The sequence below is a fragment of the Protomyctophum parallelum genome (assembly GCF_964188405.1).
Source record: "Protomyctophum parallelum genome assembly, chromosome: 2".
Taxonomy (NCBI): domain Eukaryota; kingdom Metazoa; phylum Chordata; class Actinopteri; order Myctophiformes; family Myctophidae; genus Protomyctophum; species Protomyctophum parallelum.
Genome location: NC_139699.1, coordinates 46,013,327 through 46,036,481, shown reverse-complemented (window position 1 = coordinate 46,036,481; position 23,155 = coordinate 46,013,327). Strand labels below are relative to the sequence as shown.

Below are 23,155 nucleotides of genomic sequence, written 5' to 3'. Positions count from 1 at the left end.
GTACCCCCCCCTTGTGGCCGCGGGGGGTAATGCACCCTGGGTGCGTTTTCACTTTTTTAATTCACTAATAAATTCATTATTAATCATTAATGTGTCAAATCGAAAAAAGAGCTTCGTTACGCCCTCCGTATTATTATGGTCAATGCCTGTGTGATTTGTGATTGGTGCAGGCAGTGAGGAGCTACGGCAGTCACAATGACACACAGACAGACACACAGACATTGACTGAATTATAGTATGATGATGATAGTATGATGTGCCTCAAATCTTTGAATTTATATTCTTTCAGAGTGAACATTTTTAACACACTTGCGGAAAAGGGATTTCTACGTCGTTCAAATCCCAACGGTCCGGTGCGGGAAAGGGATTTCTACGTTTACCGCATTTTTGTATTGATTACTTTCAATCGCCTTTCAATGTGTCAACTCATAGCAACATATAGCACAACACTCGATCACCTGATCCCAAAAAGAAGAAAAAAAAAGCCTTTCCCCCTCCCTTCCTGAAAACTCAGGACAGGAGGGGCTCAAATGCACATTGTGTGTAGATCTCACACTATCACACAATGGCTGCCCCCATGCGAGCGTAGCCTACTCCAGTCAACAGAATCACATTTCATAACATCCGATCGTATCCATGCACCTCAGCCAACCTGCTCCTGTTTCTCCCTCCCCCCTGCATGTCTCAGGGGAGGGAGGGCTCCTGTTTGTTTCAGGGGAGGCGTCTTGTGTTTCGTGTAGTGTCTGTCGGAACATGTAGCGACATGTTCCGGCTCCATGATGGACACGGATCTAAAGTCGGGTCTCCCTTCCTTCATCAAACTCGAACAAACAAGAAAATGATCACGGATTGTTTAGTTTAGTTTAGTTTATTTGATCATCTTCACAGTTACAAAACAGCTTAGTTGTTAACACATGGTTACATAACAAAAAAAAAGGAACTGGAGGTGATCAAAAGGAATAGCCGAGAGACGGTTATTTTGTTATGATGATGATCATCGCCCCGGTCAGATGGAGCAATGCAAAGACGCTCGCCGCTGTTGTTACTTTAGGGGCAACGCAAGTCAGCAACACCACCGTCCCTCGGCAAGCCAAGTTGGAACGATACACAGCGACAGACACGTACAAAGATGGATAAATAATAACAACGCGTCTTTGCATCGTTCCGTCTGCCCGCCGGCCGTCTACTTGATCCGTCATCATCATAATCTAATATCTAATCTTTTATCTAATCATAAAAAATAAACAAAACAGTAGTAACGTAGCGCCAAGATGTTCCCTCAGTCCCATATGCTCATTCTTTAGCTCATACAAAAGCCATTTATAGCGACGAAAGGTAAATGGGATCAATGTGTACTTTTTCCTCGTAAAAGTAGACATTCAGGGCTTTCATTCGGTGTATAGAATGCATAGGAGTTTTTAATTTTTTCTATTCATCTTTTAAAACTCCCGGTCGACGTCTGACATAAAACAGCTCCTAACTCGGCTTCTGTTCAAGATGAGCCTGTTACTACAAAAGCAGGTGTTACATAAAGATAATTATCTCCAGAATGGAAGATGGTAAAATCATTTTTTTTACATTGGAGTGGACAAATGTAGCTTTCTTTTGAGGTATGCGGTGTGCTTCTCGCTATAAGAGAACATTTACTGTCGGCCTAGGAAAAGTGTGCTCGTCCAATGCTATCATCGTAGCGTACAGGGTAATCAGTTTGCGGGAGTCGTTAGCTGTGTTAAGTCAAATCTTTGCTTCTGAGAGGTTCCTGGAACAACATATTTTCAGATGGGAGTTGGTGGCACATTACATATACCGGTAATTTTTTGGGTCCTTGACATGGAATTTTGAGAACCACTGATATAGAAACATGAGGTTTTTCAGAAAGAAATACATTTAAAAAAATATATATATTATAAAATTTCGACGTTCCGCCTTCCATTTCCCCACCAAACCGAGAGGTGAAATATATTATATATTCCAAACGAGATGCTTGAATAATGCGACAAGTCAGAAATGAGGACAGAACATCGCCGTTCTGATTAAAACAAATGGACAGCGAGTCAGCGACGTAGATTTATAGAGAGAATAGACAGTTTTGTCGGGCAGTAAACAAGGAAGTCAACGGCTGTGCGGTGCATGATGCGCGAAACATGCCGCTGAGCACTGCACAATTTATTTTAGCGATCCAGTTTTATAGCGTTAAAAAAGACCCCAAGATCTCCCCATACGTCCTGGGCCCTCTGAGCGGGAACCCCTTTTGGTGATTTAAACATTATGTTATGCTTTAGCTGTTGAAACATAACAGATATACAAGCTCATAGGAGCACAGCACCGAGTGCCCCGCTACGAGCTTGTAGATCTGCTATTTTTGGAAGTTAAAATGTGGCGCAAATCTTGGAATATATATTCTTTCAGATCGAACGTTTTTAACTCAAATCTTTGCTTCTGGGGGGGGGGTGGGGGGTCCCTGGAACAACATCATATTTTCAGATGGGGGTCGGCGACCAATTACATACAATCTTTTGGATCCTTGACATGAAATCTTGAGCACCACTGATATGGAAACAGGATTTAGAAGACATCATTATTTTAAAATTTCAACGTCAGGCCTAAATGGGATAAAGATGTGTGGAGAGAGACGTCTTGAGCACTTAAGCTATTAACATCACCATATGAAGGGAGACAGCCGACTGTGTTCTTCACATTCTTCCTTTGCTAAAAAAAAGACCAGAAAATCAACTCATCATATTCATATTTCATATGTCATACATGCAGGCTTTTACGGTGCAAGTGAAAAAGAGGGTTAAATGAGGTGTGAATCTTGACTGATTCTACAGTTTGCATCATTAGCCTTATAGTATTGTACTGTACAGACAGTACTGTATATGTTAATGTGAGCTTGAGTATGAGGAATTGTCTTTCAGCTACATGTACAATGGGGTACACACAGTCAAATCCTCAGTGTAAATGTAGCTCTCAGGGTGCACAACATGAACCTCAGTTATAAATAATACACTTCATATTTTACAGTGTATAGGAAAGAAAATCATGGCAGTGTAATAAACCGAGGTGTAGTGTAATTGGCATCTACTTATGCAGGAATACGTCTGCACAACGTTTTTGAATTATTCATCTAAAATGCTATAAGTATCTCTATTCTTACACCTTAACCCTCTTGTGGTGGATAATTAAATAATTGAAATGACGGACAAATGAGAAGGTTTGTCTGGACCAGAATAATAAGGAAGTAATGTCATAAATAAATGGCTTTATTCACAGTTTCTTTCAATGTTTGCTAAACGGCTTGCATGATTAACCGGAGGCACCGGAGGTATTGCCACAGACCACACATCTCTGTTCTAATTGGCTGCAGTGTTCAGCCAGCCAATAATAATCATGACTCAGCACAAGCAGGTTATTTCAGGTAAGACATGTTCCACTGTCAGCCCACCAACACACAGACACACAGACACACAGACATGCACTGTCAAATGCACGCACGCACGCACGTTTAGTTTCGCAACCATACCCTAGCGGGCAAGGGCTAAACAGGACGTAATTTTCCCAATATACATTTTCCATAAATTATGAAAAATATTACAATATAATTAAATGATATTGTTCACGAACAGACTACATTAAATATTCCAATACTGTATTGACCATAAACATAGGATGCATAGTACACAACCACTTATTAATTAAATTCATCAATTTATTAAAAATACACAAAATGTTAAACATGGATAGAATGAACCAGGTTTAAGTGGTACTTTTGGTCATAGTAAGTTTACGGACAGGCAAGGCCTGTCATCAAAGGCATGATCACATCTCTGATGATCTCATCAAAATCCTGAGAAACATCAGTTTTGAAATAAAAAATAAAATAAAACGATTTTAGTACGCCCAACCGGAAGTAGGCTAAAATGTTAGTAAAATAAGGTAAACTTCAGGATATCGTGTGAAGAAAGGAAATGAACAGATGATGGCCGGGTAGGCTAACAGTGGCTTATGAATAAGCTGTAGTGGTGAACTGAGGAAAGAACTAACACATTCATATTCATAACGTCACGGTCAGTTTCATACAAGCTTTTCGCCGGGTATCATGAGGCTGTCGGCATGTGGCGTCGGTTTTGCTCATGGGTTGAGCAGTGTCCCCTGACTCCAAACTGTAGTGTACCCCCATCTTCCACAGCCAGGTTGCCACCGTGGACCGGGACGTGCCGAGAGAGCGCGCGCACAGGAGAGACGGCAGGAGAGCAGGGCGTTGGCCCGGCTGGCGACATGGCCGCAGAGAGAGAGAGTAGCAGAGTAGGGCGTTAGCGGGTCAGAGCATCGGCAGGCCGACCTCATGGAGCAGGGTCGCAAAATGCAGGCAGGGCCTAGTGGGGGGCTTCCCATAGAGTATTAAAAGGATAGAGACTGATCTGGCGCAAAGCTCCGCCCCCTCCGCTATTCATGTCAGTGGAAGTTGCTCAGTGGCGTTTTGAAGCACCCGGAGGGACCGTCTATTTCCGCCTTTTTGGGCGCATTTCCGCATTGGACCTCCAAATTTTGGAGGTCAAATGCAGAAGTGCAAACGAGCGCTCAATGTTAAAACCCAGCTGCACGGGGTTTCCTCGTCATGAATCCACGGGTCCGCCTGCAGTCCTTCCTCTTACCACTAGGGCCCAGTGCTTCAACGTTGGAGCGCCTCACTGGCCCCTTGGGGCTTCACCTATAGGAACGTAGTGTTCAGACAAACGGTCACCAAGACCAGAGAGAGAGAGAAGGATAATTGCCACAGTCCTTGCCTTGCTTTGGGAGGGCTCACAGCAGACCCCCCTCATTAGGAAAAGGGGCCGAGCTGTCTTTTCCAGTCATAATGTTCCACCCACTTTGATCTGCTGTCTCCTTGGACCTGATCAATTTAACCTCTTTCTTAACCCATTCTGACCTGAGATCAGATTCTAAAAATGTCTTCTACATCCTGACAGTTTACCATTCTGAACTGAGATCAGATTCTAAAAATGTCTTACTACGTCAGTCGTTCTTCGATTTTTCAAAAATAGCAGACCTACAAGCTCGTAGGCGCGCCACTCAGTGGCGCGCTATGAGCTTGTAGATCTGCTATTTTTCAATAGCTAAAGCACGACATGATGCTAACACAAAATGGGTTAAACTCTTTGTTAATTACACTATCATGCAGAATATTTATACTGACCGTGTTACCAAACACGACAGGTTGGGGTCAAATAGATAAAGTCAGAAATCAAGAAATGTACTTTACAGGAGAACCATCACCTTTAAAAAATGTCAACATATTGTTCGTAGTACAGTATACACCATAACAATGGCAATATTCCCTGGTCACAATATCATAGCATATACACAGTTTTAATCCACATTTGTTGTTATTCAATTGTGCTTCCTTGTAGATTGGTATTTGCAAATGATACAGGATACATTTTTGGGGAACCATGTATTGACTGGCTACGCACGCACGCACGCGCGCACGCGCGCACACACACGCACACGCACACGCACACACAGAGAGAGAGAGAGAGAGAGCTCAGAAAGTAAACTCAGTGAGGACAGGTAATTAATTATAGTTTACCTGCTGTGTGATCTGGTGCATCATAATGAATAAATGATTCATTCTCTCAGTCTCTTGTCCCTCTGTCAATTTAATTCCTAGAAACAAGAGAGAGAGAGTGAGAGCTGAGTGCAATTGGTTTACACTACTTTAATTTCACCTGTCACAATGATTAAGTGCACCCTAAAGTGCACTGTGCAATTATGCTTGTGCAATAGGTGTATTGTGTGCATGCTTTCATACTAGTCCGGCAGCCGGGCTTATGGGGTGGGAAATTTGGTATAGTCTTTTTTTATTGGCCCAAACTAGGGGGTTTTCATGAATCTGAATCAATTCTAAGCATTAGTTTTGCACAAAATGCACTCCTTCGGCACATGCATGTGCGCATGTGTCTCTTTTTGGTCATTCAGAATGGTAACCCTACCTACCTACCCTACCCTACCTACCCTACCTCATGACAAATGTGATGAGGTCAGCACATTTTTGGGCACATTTGGGCAAGTGGCTATGGCTGCTTTTAGCCCAAGGAGTGTTTTTTGTGCAAAACTAATGCTTGGAATGGATTCAGAATCATGAAAACCCCCTAGTCACATGCTACTTAAAGAAAAAGAAAAGTTTGACATTTTTGACATTTTGGCCTGCCATAGGATGTTAATGGTAGGGTCACAAGAAACCCCTAGAAAAATAAAAAGCCCAATAGTGACAGCCGGTCAGCAAGTGGCCAATATTTTAGGCCAATAAAAAAGACTATATACCAAATTTCCCACTTTAAACAAAATAATTCTGTCGGCTATACTAAAATAAGTAACACATGTTTGTGTATGACTTAACATATTATATAAAGTACAATGCATGCCATGTCAATACTTTGCACTTATGTATGTACAACTAACACACAAGGTATTAATGACTTTAAACGTTATTTTCCACTTTTTTAATTTGCAACCATTGTACAACAAATTCTAATCTTTTCTGCATTGATTTTTTAAAAACACTTCTCATTCTCAAATATTTGATGAATAGAAAATGTACGAAAATAATCGATGGTTGCAGTTCTAGACAAAAGCAGGAACGGAGAGTGTACAGAATATGCTCTCCACCCTGTCCTTTCTCTTATCTCTAAAATAAATTGAATAGCAGCAGTAGTAGTAGCCAATATTATTCTAGAAACATTACACTATATACTGTATGTCATTTTGGGGAAGCTTTCATTTAATCCTCACAATGTAGAATTGTAGAATACTAAAACTAACAGGATGGATTCACTAATCTTGGCAGCATTGTTGCTCATGCAGCGTTTATTCACAGTACTATATCACTAGCCTGGCTTGGCCAGCCTCATAGCGGGGATTCACTGAAGATTCTTCCCCGCATATGAGTCTGGACTTCGTCCATAGGCAGCTTGAAAAGTGAGCGTTAGTAGTTGCCTTGACAGACAGATCCATCTAGCCAATCAGCGTAACACAAAGCTGACGTCACCACACAGTGCGCTGGTCCGCTCCTCATACCACACTAAAAACAACAAGGTCTGTTATAGTTTCTACTTTATACGTGAGCAAGATATGTCGGATATATGTCAGAGTCTATATCTGAAGTAACTGCTTGTTCTTATCGTTTCTGTGTAAACGTTTAAACTTGTTGCGTTGAGGGCAAGGGGGCAGTCAGACAGATATTTTGTGAAGCCTGAAACTCCTGAAAGTTCATATAATGGCCTGTTGTGGCGCTGTCATTGGACCCAGAAAAACCCATAGCCCCATAGAAGTCCATGTATTTGGGCCCAACTTCACCTAGACTGTATTACCTTAATAAACATGGTCATGAATACTTTCTGCTTCCAGTCACTAGTTTAAAGTCTCATTTCTAATGTCATAATATTCTTTTTGGTAAATTATGGTCCCATTTATAAAAGAAATTACCATAAAGTCGCGCATGTTCTGAGGGGCGTGGCTACCGTTACAGTCTATGATCGGGATTCCCCTCCCACTCGAGTCAAAATAAAAACCAACGGAGAAGAAGGGGGGAAGTCCCGCCTCGTGTCTGGGCCAGCCAATGGCCAGCTGGGCCAAAACGAAGCCAGCCAATGGCCAGCTGGGCCCAAACGGATCTAGAAAGATGGCGACTTACAGTGCAGGAATAACAGGCTTCATTTTACGTCCATGTTAGACCCGGGGAACGCTTTGTCCATATTTTTTTACAGTCTATGGTTGAGGGCAGCCATTGTTGTTTTGAAAGTACTGCAGCATGAATGTTATGTCACCATATACACCAATCAGAGGCTGCTTTTCACTGTTGTATGGACAGCTGTTGAAACGCAGTCACTGATTGGCCCCGATTTCTCCAGCTTCCGCATACTCTCTGCCAATGAGCCCGAGTCCAGACTCATATGCGGAGAGGAAACATCAGTGATATCACTGACACAACATTGTTTTTATTGATTAATACTAATAAACTGAGCACTGCTGTTACTTTAATAGGAGTCGCTGGAGATGTTTGGTGCATGTTTGTTTGTCTGTTTGTTTATTTATTTTCAATCTGTTCAGTAGAGGAAGTTTTTCCTGTCGGATGGAAACCTTGATCATACTGTATATTATGTCCAAAAAGTTCATGATTCAGTATTCAAATTCCAAAACTGGAAATGTAGCAGATTGTCAAACTAAAAACGTGTTGCTTGCTTTGGGCCGTGTTTTGAGCTTGTGGATCTGGTACTTTCTTTTGCCGAACCCGCGGCACACTGCCAGACTGGATTACCGGCCAAGGTGCCTGGACCGCTGAGCCACGGCCCAGGCCGGATCTGGTACTTTTGATGAGTTTGTGTGACGTTGTAGTAATGATCCAGTAGGCTGTTAAAACACATTTAGTGCCGGAAGTGCCTTCAAAATAGAAGCTCTGGGTGCCAGAGTTGTCTGATCGCTTTTACTTTGAAAGCCATGAAACAGGAAACACTTTCCTAAAAAAGTTGACTTTACAAAGAGACCTCAGGTCCCCGATCATCTTAATATATTTTTTTACGCTCCAAAAATAGTTCATATTTTGCGGGAGAGACGGATGAGGAGCAGAAATGAAGCGCCAGCATATCGATCCATTCATCACCACGGAGAGCGCCCTGGATTAGGAGATACGAGTCATTCTTTCCGCCGCGCTAACATGGGAGTCAATGACAAGCTAATAGTTGCACTGAGCGTTAGCATACGGCAAGCGAAAAGCAAAATGCCAAAAGAAAAAAAGGGAAAATTCTGAATATTCTTATCTCGCCCCGCGTCGCTGGGACGTCGCTAGGACGTCCACAGACGTCAAAGGTACTAATATTTCGTGATCCTTATGACGTTCTCAGACGTCCTATGTCTTAATTGTGTTAATCTAGGTGAGCGGTTTCTTCCTGACAGTGACAATATTACAATGACCATTAGTGAGGACCAATTAAATGAAGACAGGTTGAAAATGGGCGAAGTGTCTTTTAAAGGGATTGTTCACACCCAAAAGGAGGGTTTTTTTCTATTGATTACTCACCCCATGGAGACATGAATTAATGGATATTTATTTAGTTTTTGTCGCATTACTATTCCTAAGCCAAGACTTTGATGACCAGCAGTGGTTCCCTATGGAGACACAAATAGTATCCTTTGTGTATCCATAGGGAACCACTTCTGGTCATCAAATTATTGGACAAAAATTAAATTCAAGTCTCCATCAAACCAAATAAAAAGGGTCAAAAAAGTTAATACAAATTAAATTGTGAAAATATCAGATATGCAATTTCACGACACATCGCATTGCATTGTGATCTGCTGTTTCCACTATACTTAATTGTAATATAGTTATTCAGGGCTTGAGTGGATGAGTGGAATTTCCAAATCAAACTCGTTTATTGTGTTCACGCGGGTGTCAAATGTATTTGTCTTGTGTTGACAGAGCAAAACATCCACTATTGTTTTATTTTAATGTCCCCACACTAAACGACACAAGGAGATTTAGCATCAAACATCCCTGACCCTGACATGCATGCAATTATTATTCCCTGGTGTCTGCATGAGCTGTTTATACAAGACAAGAGTCAGTAAACATGAGTGATTGATGATTGGCTGCAGGTGAGAGGTGCTGCTAGAGGAATAGATTAATTCCATGACCGGCCTGAGGCCGTCCCCCTGATTACAAGTATTTATTTGCATCCTCTTAATGGCATAATTAATCCAGCCTGAAATTGGAAGTACCACATAAAGTGGTGCTGTCTGCCCATAACAATCTGCACGACAGCAAATAAGAACATTTCATATGCAGTCCGGTAACATTACAGCTCTTTCAAATGACTTTCAATTACAGCAACATTGTTTTTGTTGTCTTGTGAAATATTTTGTAAGGTACGTTCCCCTACACTCAGTGACATGATTCATAAACATGGAATAGATGGATAATTGTTTTTGTTTTTCTATGTTTTTGTATTAGCCACTCCAACTCTTTTGGCTTTAAAACTTAACACATTAGAGTAATCATAAATGCACCAGAATCACAATATTGTCACTATCGGCCAGAAACCTCCATATTTCATTGTTTTATGTATGTGTATGTGTATGTGTGCGTGTGCGTGAGTGTGAGTGTGTGCGTGCGTGTGTGTGTGTGTGTGTGTGTGTCATAAATGAATGCCCTGGTTTTGCTATAGGGCGTTGTATGACAATGTCACACAAACATAGCAATTCACTGGGGATCTACAAGCTCACAGTGATTTTTTTTGAAACATTTTGCCTGTAATTACATGCCCAAAACAGGGACGCTAGCTTGAAAGTCTGTGTGTGGGTTTCATACATTTTCAACCAGCGAAAAGTCTTAGCAACAGCTTGTGACTAAAAAGACACTAAATTACATTGGATCCACTGAAACATAGGCTCTTTTTTCAACTCCTGAAAAGTTGTGGACATTAAAATGTTCCACCCGACAATGACAATATACTGTAATGAACTGAATCTGGCCTGATCACCTTGTAAGGCTGTTATGTAGGCTACTGTAAGTACTGTATTTATTTTTGCTTGCATCAAATCATGAAATTAACATATCTACTCTGGTGGTCCTTCTCTCTTGGTTTCTCTGCATCTTGATTGTTATGCCCATTTTAGCCCCATGAAATGTATTACCCCTCAAGGATGTTCTTAAATAGGATTATGGCTATTTAATGCCATTATGCCCCTTCCCCCTTCATCACCAATTTTGAGTCACATATCAAGAGATCATCATTATGTACTTGTCCAACAATCTTACTGGATACAGTATATCCCTGCATTTACTGATAAAGAGAAACACCAGGCAATGAAACAGAAAAGTATTGGACGAATATGTCTGATGTCTCACCACCGGCCCAGAGAAATCACTCTTTAGTCTTTTATTGGCATCCCCCGGGAGAAAAGGAGGAGTGTGTGGAGACACAGATTAAAAGTGTTGTCGTTCGAGGGTAAAGTGATAGGGTAGAGGACTAATATACTCAACACAGTTCTCTGGATGAAAGATGCAAGACAAAAATACCATTCCCTTCAATCGTCCCATTTGAAGAAACCTGATGCTACAGAGATGGCTTTTCTCCCACCAAAGCACTGGCTCTGCTTTTCCATCTAAATATCCGGGCTGTGTATCCAATTATTGGCGGGGGGGAACATACATAGGGAACCATTTATCAAAGGCTGCCTGTCTCCTTATAAATCTGAACTCATATGTCAGTGCGTTCCCCCCCCCCCCCCCCCCCCCCCCCATTTATTCATCATCTTACCAAGGGGAGACACACATTACTTGCCAGCACATTTGCATGGAAATATGATCATTAACAAGATTTTTGAAAAGATGTATGCAGGGGGTATGTGTACCGGAACACCAGAGGATACACATTTAGCACACAAACTGGCACAGCACATTCCTGAGAGCTGATTTAATTCTCAAAGTGGTAAAATGCTCGCTTACCCCCGTGTGGTTACGGTGAGAGGAGTAGACTGTTGAGAAAAAGCCAGGATTGGCTAAATTCCAGTTGTAGAGTTGTGGAGATGCTTAACCGAGCGACCACATGATCCTGTTCCAACCCCTGCTTCTCTCTCATGATCAGAAATAAAGATCTACAGTAGAGCTGGACTGCAGCTTCCCACGCTCTCAAAGACCCTCATGAGAATTGATTGATTGATTGATTGATTGATTGTATTTGCCAACTTGATTCAAAACTATACTTGACAGCTAGCTCCCTGCCAAAGTACTGAATCCTCACATTCTCTTGCAAACTATGTTTTTAACTCAAATCTTGGCTTCTGGGGGGTCCCTGGAACAACATATATTCAGATGTGGGTCGGTGGCCAATTACGTAAAATGTTTGGGGTCCTTGACATGAAATAGGTTGAGAACCACTGATATACTGTAGAAACATAGGTTTTTCAGAAAACTGTCATGATTTAGAAGACATTTTTTAAATTCCGACGTCAAGCCTAAATGGGTTAAGCATATAAACCTTTTATATATGACCAAAATAGGAACAGCAGGGTTAACGAAGTTAAACTGGCCGCCCAAACATTCATTGGTTAGTTTGAACCTGGTCCCTGGTGCAGGAACTTGGCATAATGTGACACTGTACACACACACAATCCCCATCACCAGATCAACACAATAACACATACATCACAGAGAGACAAGCAACACCTGGGATATAAATAAATTACACTGCATATTGCATCCTGCACATGACTTGCCACCAGTGGGGAAGTTATTGTGGGTTGATGCAGCAGAGGGAAAGAGGGGGGATGGGCGTTCACCCTGTCTGCCAGTGTATTCATTACCCCATGGAATAGGTGCGTCACTGGCTGTGAAATGGAGAAGACTTGTGACTTCAGGTCCACTCACAAAGAAATTACTATATCACCTGCAGACAAGGAGAACACAGCAAAGTCGACCTTTTTTCGACTACATCCAATACAAATTGGCCACTAATGCCAAAACATTCACCAGCTGCGTAAATTACACTGTGGCCTATTAAGAGGCTTCTCCCTCCTTCCCTCCTATCCCATTTTGGATGTCAGAGAATGTGTGCTAATGAGCAGCTTCACTGCCTGACAAACAGGCTCATGTCCATATCTCTGCAATCGTATAATGTCAGGGCAGCCTCGTGGAACTTATCAAACGTTGATCTTTCTCCCACAAGTGTGGTGGTGGCGGCATCATTTATTGGCTGTGACACATAATACATGGACTTATTGAGGCCAAACATGTATCTTGCCTTGGAGTCATTCAGTCACAGTAGGAGACTTAACTTCACACTTTATCTGTATACATTTATGATTCATCTTTATGTGAAAACATAAAAATTCAATAACATTTAAAAAAATATATATATATATCTTAAAAAATAAATCCACAGTCAGTCTAAACAACATTAACTTGTTTCTATGTTCTAAAATAGTGAAAATTGCCTATCTAGAAACTCACAAATCAAGGCTATTTTTGCTACTTGTGTGTGACATTAACAAAACAACAAAACCAAAAAAAAAGGTTTGTGCCCAGCAGTGAGGTTACACCAGGCAGCTGGCCCTGCAGTGTAACAGAGAAATGCTCAGGGGGGACACAGTGGACGGTATACGTGGAGCAAGGATAGCTCAATGAATGGTGGCAAGGTTGTCACATTCTGCGTGCATGGTGTGCTTTCAAATGCCACCGCAATCCTGTCAAGAGGCCTCTGTCATCCACATTATAGGCAGCCGCGCCATACATTCAAAGGGGAAAAAATAAAACAGCAGAGGGCGCTGATTCTCCTTTTTTTGTTTTGCGGATGAGTTCCCATTCCCAGATTGCTCATGCGGGATGACGAGCCAACAGAAACAGGCGTCATGGATGGCGTTTGGATTCCAGGGGTGTGGGGCCGGCCTCTGACAGGGTTGCATGAAGCACTCGCATCTGTGAGGCAAAGCAAAGTATAAGCAAAGTTCTTTGTTTACCCAGGGAAGTGGACTCAGCTCGAGATGCTTGTTTACAGCCACACCCTGCTCATAGAACATTTCATGGTAGGGGTTCAATGCCTTGCTCAAGGGCACTTCAGCGGTGGTAATTTTAACGTGCCGTTCTGGGGATTTGAACTGGCGACCTTCCGATATCAAGACCGCTCCGCAAACCGTTCGGCCACCGTTGCCTCTAAGGCCCTGTGGTCCACTGTAGGAAAGGCTGGCCTGTAAAAAGATGCTGGAAAACTCACAGTCACACGTCACAATAAAATAACGGTTGGGGGAAGAGCATTCAAAATCGTGCCCCCTCCCTGTCTCTGGAATGCTCTTCCACAAACAGTTAGAGATGCCAACTCAGGGGCACGGTGGCACAGTTGGTAGTGCTGTCGCCTCACAGCTAGAAGGTCCTGAGTTCGATTCCCGCTGGGGACGCTGTGGGCTCTGGCGGCGTGTTCCCTCCTCCACGTCATCAGTGCCCATACCCGAGGCGGGGGTTGGCGATAGGGCCTTTCTGTGTGGAGTTTGCATGTTCTCCCCGTGTCCCCCTAGGGTAGATACCCTCACAAAAACATGCTGTAATCCTGGTCTCTAAAACTACCTCCCCCTGGCCAGCCTGATGGAGGGGAAAGGAACTGGTCGGAATAACGTGTCCCTTCCACCCGCTACGTCCGGCTGGGGAAATTCCCCTCAGGTCAGGTGAAAAGAAGCAGCTTGGACTCCTCATGCATAGAAGGAGGCATGAGGTCAGTCCGCTGCCCCCCCAGGTTGGCAGAGGAAGTGTAGCGCCCAGGATTACATTAGATAATTGGCACTGGGTGAAAAGAAAACTGGGTTACAAAATCGTGGGATAAAGATTTAAGAAAAAAAAAATAGATGCTAAATCACTAGACATTTTTAAATCTAGACTTAAAACCCATCTTTTTTCCCTGCACTATGGTTCCCCCTAGTTCACTGAAATCATTCACCGTGCTCTATATTAATGGATCTTCTGAACGCATTTTTTTACACCTATTTGTGATAATCTATAGCTGTGTCCTATTGCATGATACTTACTGTATGTCAGCCATGTGTATTGACATGGGTATTATGCTTTACTTACTTTTGCTGTGTTATTGTTGTGAAGTGCACAGAGACCCCTTGCGGTGATTGTTGCACTATAAATAAAAATAAACTGAAACTGAACTGCCTGATCAACAAATGCACACAGTGAACGGCTAGTGACATCCCACTTTCACCCACATCCAGGTTCTCTCTTTTATAAGAGATAATGGCTCGTAGTGCGTGCGCCCCTGTGACATCTTCCACCATGCAATGGCAGGTGAAAGCTGCAAAGATCCTGACGTCGCCTGAGAGTGTTCGGTGTTAGCTGATGAACGACAAATAGCCCTACAGTACTTTATAACCTTTATAATTGCCACTTACTATAGTAGCTTACACGCTCGGTAATTGCTCTAATGACTACAACATGACAGTCTAATTTAATCGCTTCCCCTGTTCAATGTTGCACGCCTTCTAGGTGTACAGTTTGTAAATGAAGCGTCGATGCTAACATGAACTTTGTAAGACAACATTGTGAAAGATGGAATGCCGTAATGAGTGAATGCCCCTCCTGATCATGATCATTAGGTACTGTGATTATACTAGGAGAAAGACAGTTTGTTCTTCTTCAAAAAAGTGTTTTCATGAGGCCACACCCACCAGTTCATGCTTTTTTGCTTTCAGGTGGGTGGTGATCCACCTGAACTGAAGCTGCAACCACAGCTGTTGTTGTATGATAAAGGGGGAGGGGTTAGGGGAGGGTCACTAACTATTGTATTGTGACGTCACTAACATGGTGTATATTTCGATTGGGCCTTTTGACTCAAAGGCTCAGCTTTCAGGATGAACCCAAAAATACACAGGGAAGACATATTCAATGTTAGACCTGGGGGTCTATTAGAGTAATGTTACAAAACAGTCCGCTGTATGCAGAGTAATCTAGTAAGAGAGTGGTGACACGCTTTGATGTATATATGCCGGGAAGACACCACATTTCGTTGTTATAATGTGTCAGACAGAATGTACGGTATAGGGTGTATATGTTTCCGTCAGCCAGAAGGTATAGGGTATAGGTATTGTACTGCTGAACACACTGTGAAATGAATTCAAAGTTTGGTCGGAGCCTGGTGGTGGCTGCTGCTAGCACACGCACACACACACACACACACACACACACACACACACACACACACACACACACACACACACACACACACACACACATCATAGGCACACACGTGCCCCGCCTCCCAACAGCCTGTAGGCTAGTAACGTGAAGGAAGTCAGAAGTGTCTTTGGCGAGTGTTAATGCTGATCAGCCTGCGTCGGGGCCCACTGACATCTATTTACACGTCTCTCTCTCTCTCTCTCTCTCTCTCAACAGACAAAGTTATGAGGGCCTTGAAAAGAAGCTGAAGGAGGTGTTCGGTGAAAGGAGTGGCATTCTGCACCAACTCTCCAGGACATCAAAGGAGCTGGACAGCATCAAAGGCAACCTGCAGGTGAGAACCTTTCTGCCTCTGTTTGAAATATCACAGGACTGTTAAATGGGGCCAAGCGGCTCCGTTTGAACCTGGAGGCAATTTGCCACCCCTTTTCCTTTTTTCCATCAGAAATGACTGTGGTTGCTGATTAATGATGTGATTATATGAAACACAGAAGTGAAAATGTTCTGCAATTTGGTTATCTCATCTCCTGTTATGAGGTGTATAATCTAGATACAATTTCCCATCTACAAGTTTCAACTTTAAACTTTAAAGCATTAATCTGCGGTCACTGATAGTACACAATCAGTGTCCATTTGTTGATATATATTTATGTTCATGGTCATGACTGAGTCAGAATGGCATTGGTTTTGATAGCACATCATTGAGCTGGATGCCTGGAGGGGAGAGAACAGATGGTGGAGGCGAACAGAACACTAGGTTCCATCCTGGGAGGCAAATCTTTCCGGTGATAACCAAAGAGCAAGATTCCTGTACAGGATCTTCTCGCTGGTCAACAAAAACACCTTGAAGACCCTAACAGGAGCCCTTGTATACAAGGTTTCTTTGATTATATGCATGCACCTCAAATAACAAACTGGTCAGGCTACTACTTGAACTCCCCGAACTCACCACACCCCTGCCCATTTTGATATCCTGGAATGGTTTAGGGTCGATGGCGGAGTACAGCACCTTGCAATGGGCCTGGTCTTCAAGATTCAATACGCCACCAAGATACCCATGTACCTGTCTAAATACTTCAATAAGATACCCATGTACCTGTCTAAATACTTCCTTAATGTCAATGAAGTCCACTCTCACCAACACCAGAGGGAGTTCAACAAACCATGTGCAACCCAGATTCGGTTCAAACAAGGGATTACATTAATTTCACTCCTATTCCACTAAAATGTGGAACGCCCTACCAACAGCCATTAAGACATGTGGATCCCTTAACTCCTTCAAAACCGCTCTCAAAGAGCACCTACGGACGGCTGCCGGACCTTCCCCCCCATAGCCAATTTTTGCGAACACAAGTAATTTACTATGAAAACGTTTGGTCCGTCATGCCCCCATATATGGTCATGCCTCGTGACATCACATGACATCATCAGGAATCTCCATATATGGGCATATATGTAGTCGCCACGTAGACAGCATCAGAGCCATAGAGTAAGACAGAGTTACGACATTGAGGGGGCAGAAAACAGCCTGGTCACGTGGATCATGTACTCGCACGAGCCCATAGACTCCAATGCATTTCGTAACCTCCGGCTGTCCCTATTTGAAGGCTTCAAATAGGGACAACCGGAAGTTGTCCCTATAGAAGTCTATGTAGAAGAGCCTGGCCCCATGAAGTAAACTGTCTTACTCTATGGCTCTGGACAGCATCGCCCTTCCCCATATGGGAATGTCAATATGGCCATAACACCTCCATATATGGTCACGCCTAGTGACACCACGTGACATCATGGAGACCCTTAGATCTCCATATATGGTTGTCAGTCCATCGCGCCTCGTGACATCACGCTTTCCTCATCATCAATCCCAAAAATTAAGGCCCAGCCCTACCTGGGCCCTCATCAAACCCTGTACTGTACACTCAAGACACGTGCCCCCGTTGCCACCCTTAGATCTCCAGATATGGAGCTGACCTGTTCTGACATTGCATATGTTGATCTGATCTCATCCAACCCTGTACACTCAAGACACGCTCCATATATGGCCAGTACATATAATTAATTCCATATGTTGATCTGACCCCCCCATGCCAAAGCACCAGTGCTCGCCCAGCAGTCTGCCGTACATCACCCAGGCGGATGTGTGCACGCGACCTCGCCCTTTAGGTCGAGGTCGCTTCTCGCCCTCAGTGCGTCCTACTAGTAATATACGATGGAATCATGAGCGTTGATTACAAATTGTGGACCGTTACTCAATAATTTGGTTCCATTTGTACACTCTCGGGGCTAACTTAGCCCTTTTACAGTAGAGAATGTCATATATCATGTTGTTCATCTGTTGGGTAAACATTAAGTCTCGGATTATTAACGTGGCATTTATCAAGACCCTGGGGACAATTAAAACCATCAACAGTCCCTTTTTCATAGATACATGCAGGTCATATTTTAAACAGATTTTTAGATCATACTAAAATATGACTCTGTATTTGAGATATAATGTAGTGTACAGTATATGTTTTCTCCAGAACGCCAACGCAAGCTCCTCTTCATGCCATTTTATACCTGCAAAGTTATCGATGTTTCAATGTAGTTTATGCAAATTTACTCCCACATGAATCACTGGGTTGATTACAGTGGTAGCGATTGAGACAGGAAGCTTAGTGTACGTGTGCATGTGCATGTGCGTGTGCTTTGTTCTCTTTCTTCCAAGTGCTTTGAAATAACTTCTCATTTAGCTGCAGTTAGTTTGCGAATTATGTCATTTTCCTGGAATAGAAACCTTGTCATCTCTTCATGGTGCAAACTGCAAAGACACAATTCCATATCAGTGCAATAATAGATTCCTTTTTTTATTTCTATTACAAATATACAAATATACACTTATTTCAGCGATGAGTTATTCTACTGTACGTTAACTCATAACATGAACCACATGAACCCTGTCCCTATTCTAAGGCTAACCTTCAGCACAAATAGCTCATCAACCAAATGTGCAGATCTGCTGTTTTAGCAAAGATATAAATGTATAGAGACAAAAAGTAGGGAGCCTAACATAGAGCCCTGGGGACTCAACTATACTGTGGGTTTCAGTGGTTTGAATGAACACTGAGGATTTAACTGTGCATTTCTGGTCCTTCCAGTCACTGAAAAACGATGACTCTGTGGCCAAGAGGGACGTTCAACACATCCTGGACCTCAGCCACAAGCAGAGGTAACATTTACAGCAGTGTTGTTTTTGGCAGAATATTTTGATTTTAGTTTTAGCCATAGTCTCTTGAATAGTTTTCATTTAGTTTTAGTCTCTTGAATAGTTTTCATTTAGTTTTAGTCACATTTTACTAGTCACCTGGAATGTTTTACTGTTAGTCTAGTTTTAGTCAACTGAATGTCATAAGATTTTAGTCGACTAAATCTACAGTTGATTTAGTCGACTAAAATGTATTTTGGCGGGCCTTGATGAAAATAGCAGCTGCGATGCGTTGTGAGCTTGTAGATCGGCTATTTTCCAGCATGCAAGCAACCAAGTGTAAAATGACTTATACTGTCCACTAGTCCCTTCCTAACATTTTAGACTAGTTTTTATTTGTCGACAAAATTGTCAATTTACTTAGTCTTAGTTTTAGTCATCATAGCTTAGTTTTCATTCAGTTTCCATTTGGTTTTCATCCGTGGACAAATGTAGTCGACGAAACATTTTCGTCTTAGTTTTAGTTGACGAAATCAACACTGATTTACAGTAGGCCTACACCTTTATTCTAACTACCCAGGCCTGAGAAAGTGGGAGGCAGTCATAGGCAATTATGGAATCTGATAAATCTGACTGATAGCCTACATCTTGATCACATGCCCCCAGAGATAATGGGCTGTATTTTGCGTGTTAAGTACCAGGTATTATTACTTAACTTAAGACCTGGAGGCGTGATCAATGCCATTTGGCTATTCTGAGTGACCAAAGAGCATTGACCACGCCTCCAGGTCTTAAGTTAAGTAATAAGACCTGGTACTTTAAGACATGCAAAATACAGCCAAATGTGTGTGAGACAAAATCTGTAGGAGTAGTACCAACAATTGTTTTGAAGAAAAGGCAACATGGCGGAAGTGTAGTCCGGCACAAATAGCCCAGACGGTTAGATCAACCGTCTGGGCACCTAGGCTGAGTCTTAACCGGCCACATCGTAGTCTGACTAACGGGATGCCGGACTAGTCCCCATCAGGGAAGGGAAGATTATACGGTTCAAGAGGTATTGGCCAAACGTGAAGTGGGCTGTTATAGCACCACCATGAAGCCACTTTGAAAATAATTAGGGTGGGCTACTGCTGGGAGTTACACAGCAATCGTTTTTGTCGTTTTGTGCAAAACGGGCCCCTCTCGTAAACTTGGAAAGCCAAACTAGGAGAATCAATTCAGCATGGAATCTGATGAATCCGTCAGATCTGTGTTCATCAGACGGAAATGGGCGATGTCTACAGTATATGGGTAGTTTATACAAGCCAGCTGTTTAAGTGTCTTGCTAAAACCTCATCAGTAGTTATAATTGTCTGATTAATGTTGTGTGTAATGAGTATTTTAACGATGAGGGGAAGTTTTGCAGCCTTTTCACATGAAATGCCAAGCTTCTGATTGAGGTCCAGGCCTCCGGTCCTCTGTGGGCAATATCCTTTCCTGATAACCAATCAATAACATAGACCCTCCACAGGCCCCATGGCAGCGCAGGCCCAGGCCTGATTTGTGATTTATTCTTAAGTCGTACAGGGGTGTACGGTTTGGTTTGTTGAAAACAGCCAGTGGTGGAAGAAGTATTGAATTTATTTTGTAGAAACAGCGTAAAATTGCAAATAATTTGGCATCAAATTATAAACAAAGTGCCAACATTTTACATACTCAAGTAAAGCTATCTGTGTCGTTTGTTGACGACTTTTGGGTTCCACTTAAACACGCGCCGAGTACAATTCCAAAGCGACTCCATCATTCAGCAATCAGCATGTGGAAACCAGATTTATAGTGAATCGTTTTGCCTTTGACAGGTCCCAACCTTTTTTTGATTGCTTTCTTACAATAATTTTGCCATCAAAAGTACCAAAACATGTGAAATACTGCAAAGGTTACATCTGTAGAGGACAAAATGTGACATTTCAGAACTGTAATACTGTAAAGACAGGATGTTTTATTTCATAGATTTTACACGTAGTGTTGTTCTTAGAAAACTGATGGAAACCTTTATTTATTCTAGAAAAGAGCATTGAGGTTTACCTTCAATTGTAATGCTGTCGAGATTACACGCACGCACGCACATTAATTTGCAAATACCCAGCATAACATTTGAGAAGGCTCAGCCTATACCCTAGCCTTCATTACCTGCCGCCTATCGATGTATGTACCAAACAAAATGAAACGATTATACCATTTCTACTGAAAGCACAATTCAATGTGAATTCTCTTTGCAAATCTTTATCCAGTATTCAAATCCGCGTCTGCCCCCCAGTACTGCTTAGGACACCAGGGTCTAAATGCCTCAATTAGGGCCGGGACTTTAACGCGTTAATTGAGATTAATTAACTACAGAAAAAAGAAATCACCACAGAACGTTGTCTCTGTAATAGGTTTTCTGTCATGGTCATTTTAACCATACTGGATTTAACTTCTCAGCCTGGAAAGCAGCAGCTCCCAAACTCTGCTGGGCTTTGTTTACAATCAGTGCTCCCCCTTAGATAGCATTTCTGTTGACTTAGATAGCATTTGACACAGACTTATAGCATGTTATGTAGACAGCACTATAATTGCATTGTATAAAGTCATAGCACGCCATAGTACATATGTATAGCATAGTAGTAAATATGTATAGTTTATATGTATAGTGTATGTATAGTTTCATTATATAGATATTCCACTATTACTTCCTTAGCTTACGCATGTTTCATGATAAATGCTTTTATGTGATGTATTCCCATGCTTTTGTTCTTGCTTAATGTAAATCGCTCTGGATTAAGAGCGTCTGCTAAATGCCTAAATTGTAAATTGTAAATTGCATGCATTATTCAGACAAACATACTTCTGTTGTTTCCTGATGAGCCAGTGTACATGAGGTCGGAACTGTGTCATGAAATCAGAGAAAACTTTCAAACATTGCTGCACTTCACAGACCTTTCTGTTTGCTTCCAAACGCCCCTGTGGAGTCTTACTTGTGTGGAATGGTTGTTGTCAAGACACTAGAAAACAGCAGCACTATCCCCCGTTCCATCCTCGGTTAATTTTGCTGGGTGTGACAGAAGGTTTAAGGTGCACACAACCAAAAGATTAAAATCAAGTTTAAATAGAAACGTACGTAGAGTCCCACACACTGTATCATGCTTACTGTACGTGCTACAAAAACATAATGTTATTAGATTACCACCAAAGTGACTTTTCGAGCGCACAAAATGGTAAAATGTTAAATGACGCATTTATATGTAGCACCTTTATCCAAGGCACTTTACAATAATGCATTTAATTGACACACCGCCGATGACGGAGGACAACATGCATGGCACCAACCTGCTCAATTAGGCCCTTTAGGGGTTCAGTATCGATACAAACTCAGACAGCTAGAGCCCGGGATCTACCTGCGGGGACCTTTATTCCGTTTCACATATACCTCTATACCTCCTGTGGGAGCCACTGACGGCCACCATTCTCCTAACTGAGGAAGAGCTGCATTAAGATGCTATAGAAGCTTCACCTTGGAAAGTAATGTGTAATACGTGTACTATAGCAGCGTGCGTCCAGTGTGCAGACTCTACTTGCATGGTTTATTTTCGAGTGCCTTGTTAAACCGCAGAGTACTGTGCTGTGCTGTGCTGTGCTGTGCTGTGCTGTGCTGTGGTGTACTGTACTGTACTGTACTGTATGTGCTAACAAGAGTGTTTTCTCACTGGACACAGGGATGAGATGAAATCCCTCCAGGCAGCCCTGCAGAAGCAGCTGGATGAGGCCACAGAGAGAGCAGAGAAGCAGCAGGCCACGGTAAGACACACGTCTCACACACCCTGACCTGACTGTCAACATCCTGCCGCACGCCCCCCCCCCCCCCCCCCCCCCCCTCAACCCTTCGGTCCAGTCGCCCCCCCCTCAGCACCTGTCAACGAGACCCCCGCCAGGCTAATTACCCAGCAGCCCAACTCTCCAGGGCTCCCTGGCCCTGTTGCCACTTAATTAAAACTCATTGTGAGGGATGGAGAAGGAATGTTGTGTTTCCCCCTGTTAGAGTCTGGTGCGTGACGGGAGAGAGCGTCGCGTCCCCTACAAGCTTTGGAACTATAGATTTGTTGGTCAAATGCATTAATATCCAAAAATATCATTCATGAATTAATCAAGGAAGTACTGATAATATATATACTCGGAGAACAAAAAGCTTTCAGTTTACGGAACTCTTTTTGTGAGTTTCAAATTCATTGATT

The 23,155-nt window shown here is 42.6% G+C and overlaps 1 protein-coding gene across 1 annotated transcript in view; it reads left to right on the top strand.

Annotated features, from left to right (window-relative positions):
• Positions 1–23,155, top strand: part of LOC310854649 (leucine zipper protein 2-like) — a gene marked incomplete at its 3' end in the record, with an annotated part of 189,669 nt that overhangs the window by 93,571 nt on the left and 72,943 nt on the right. The window contains exons 2-4 of the mRNA XM_083759324.1: positions 15,941–16,058; positions 18,862–18,932; positions 22,640–22,721. Of these exons, the coding sequence (XP_083615450.1) occupies positions 15,941–16,058; positions 18,862–18,932; positions 22,640–22,721 (271 nt within the window). The remainder of the gene's footprint in view (positions 1–15,940; positions 16,059–18,861; positions 18,933–22,639; positions 22,722–23,155) is intronic.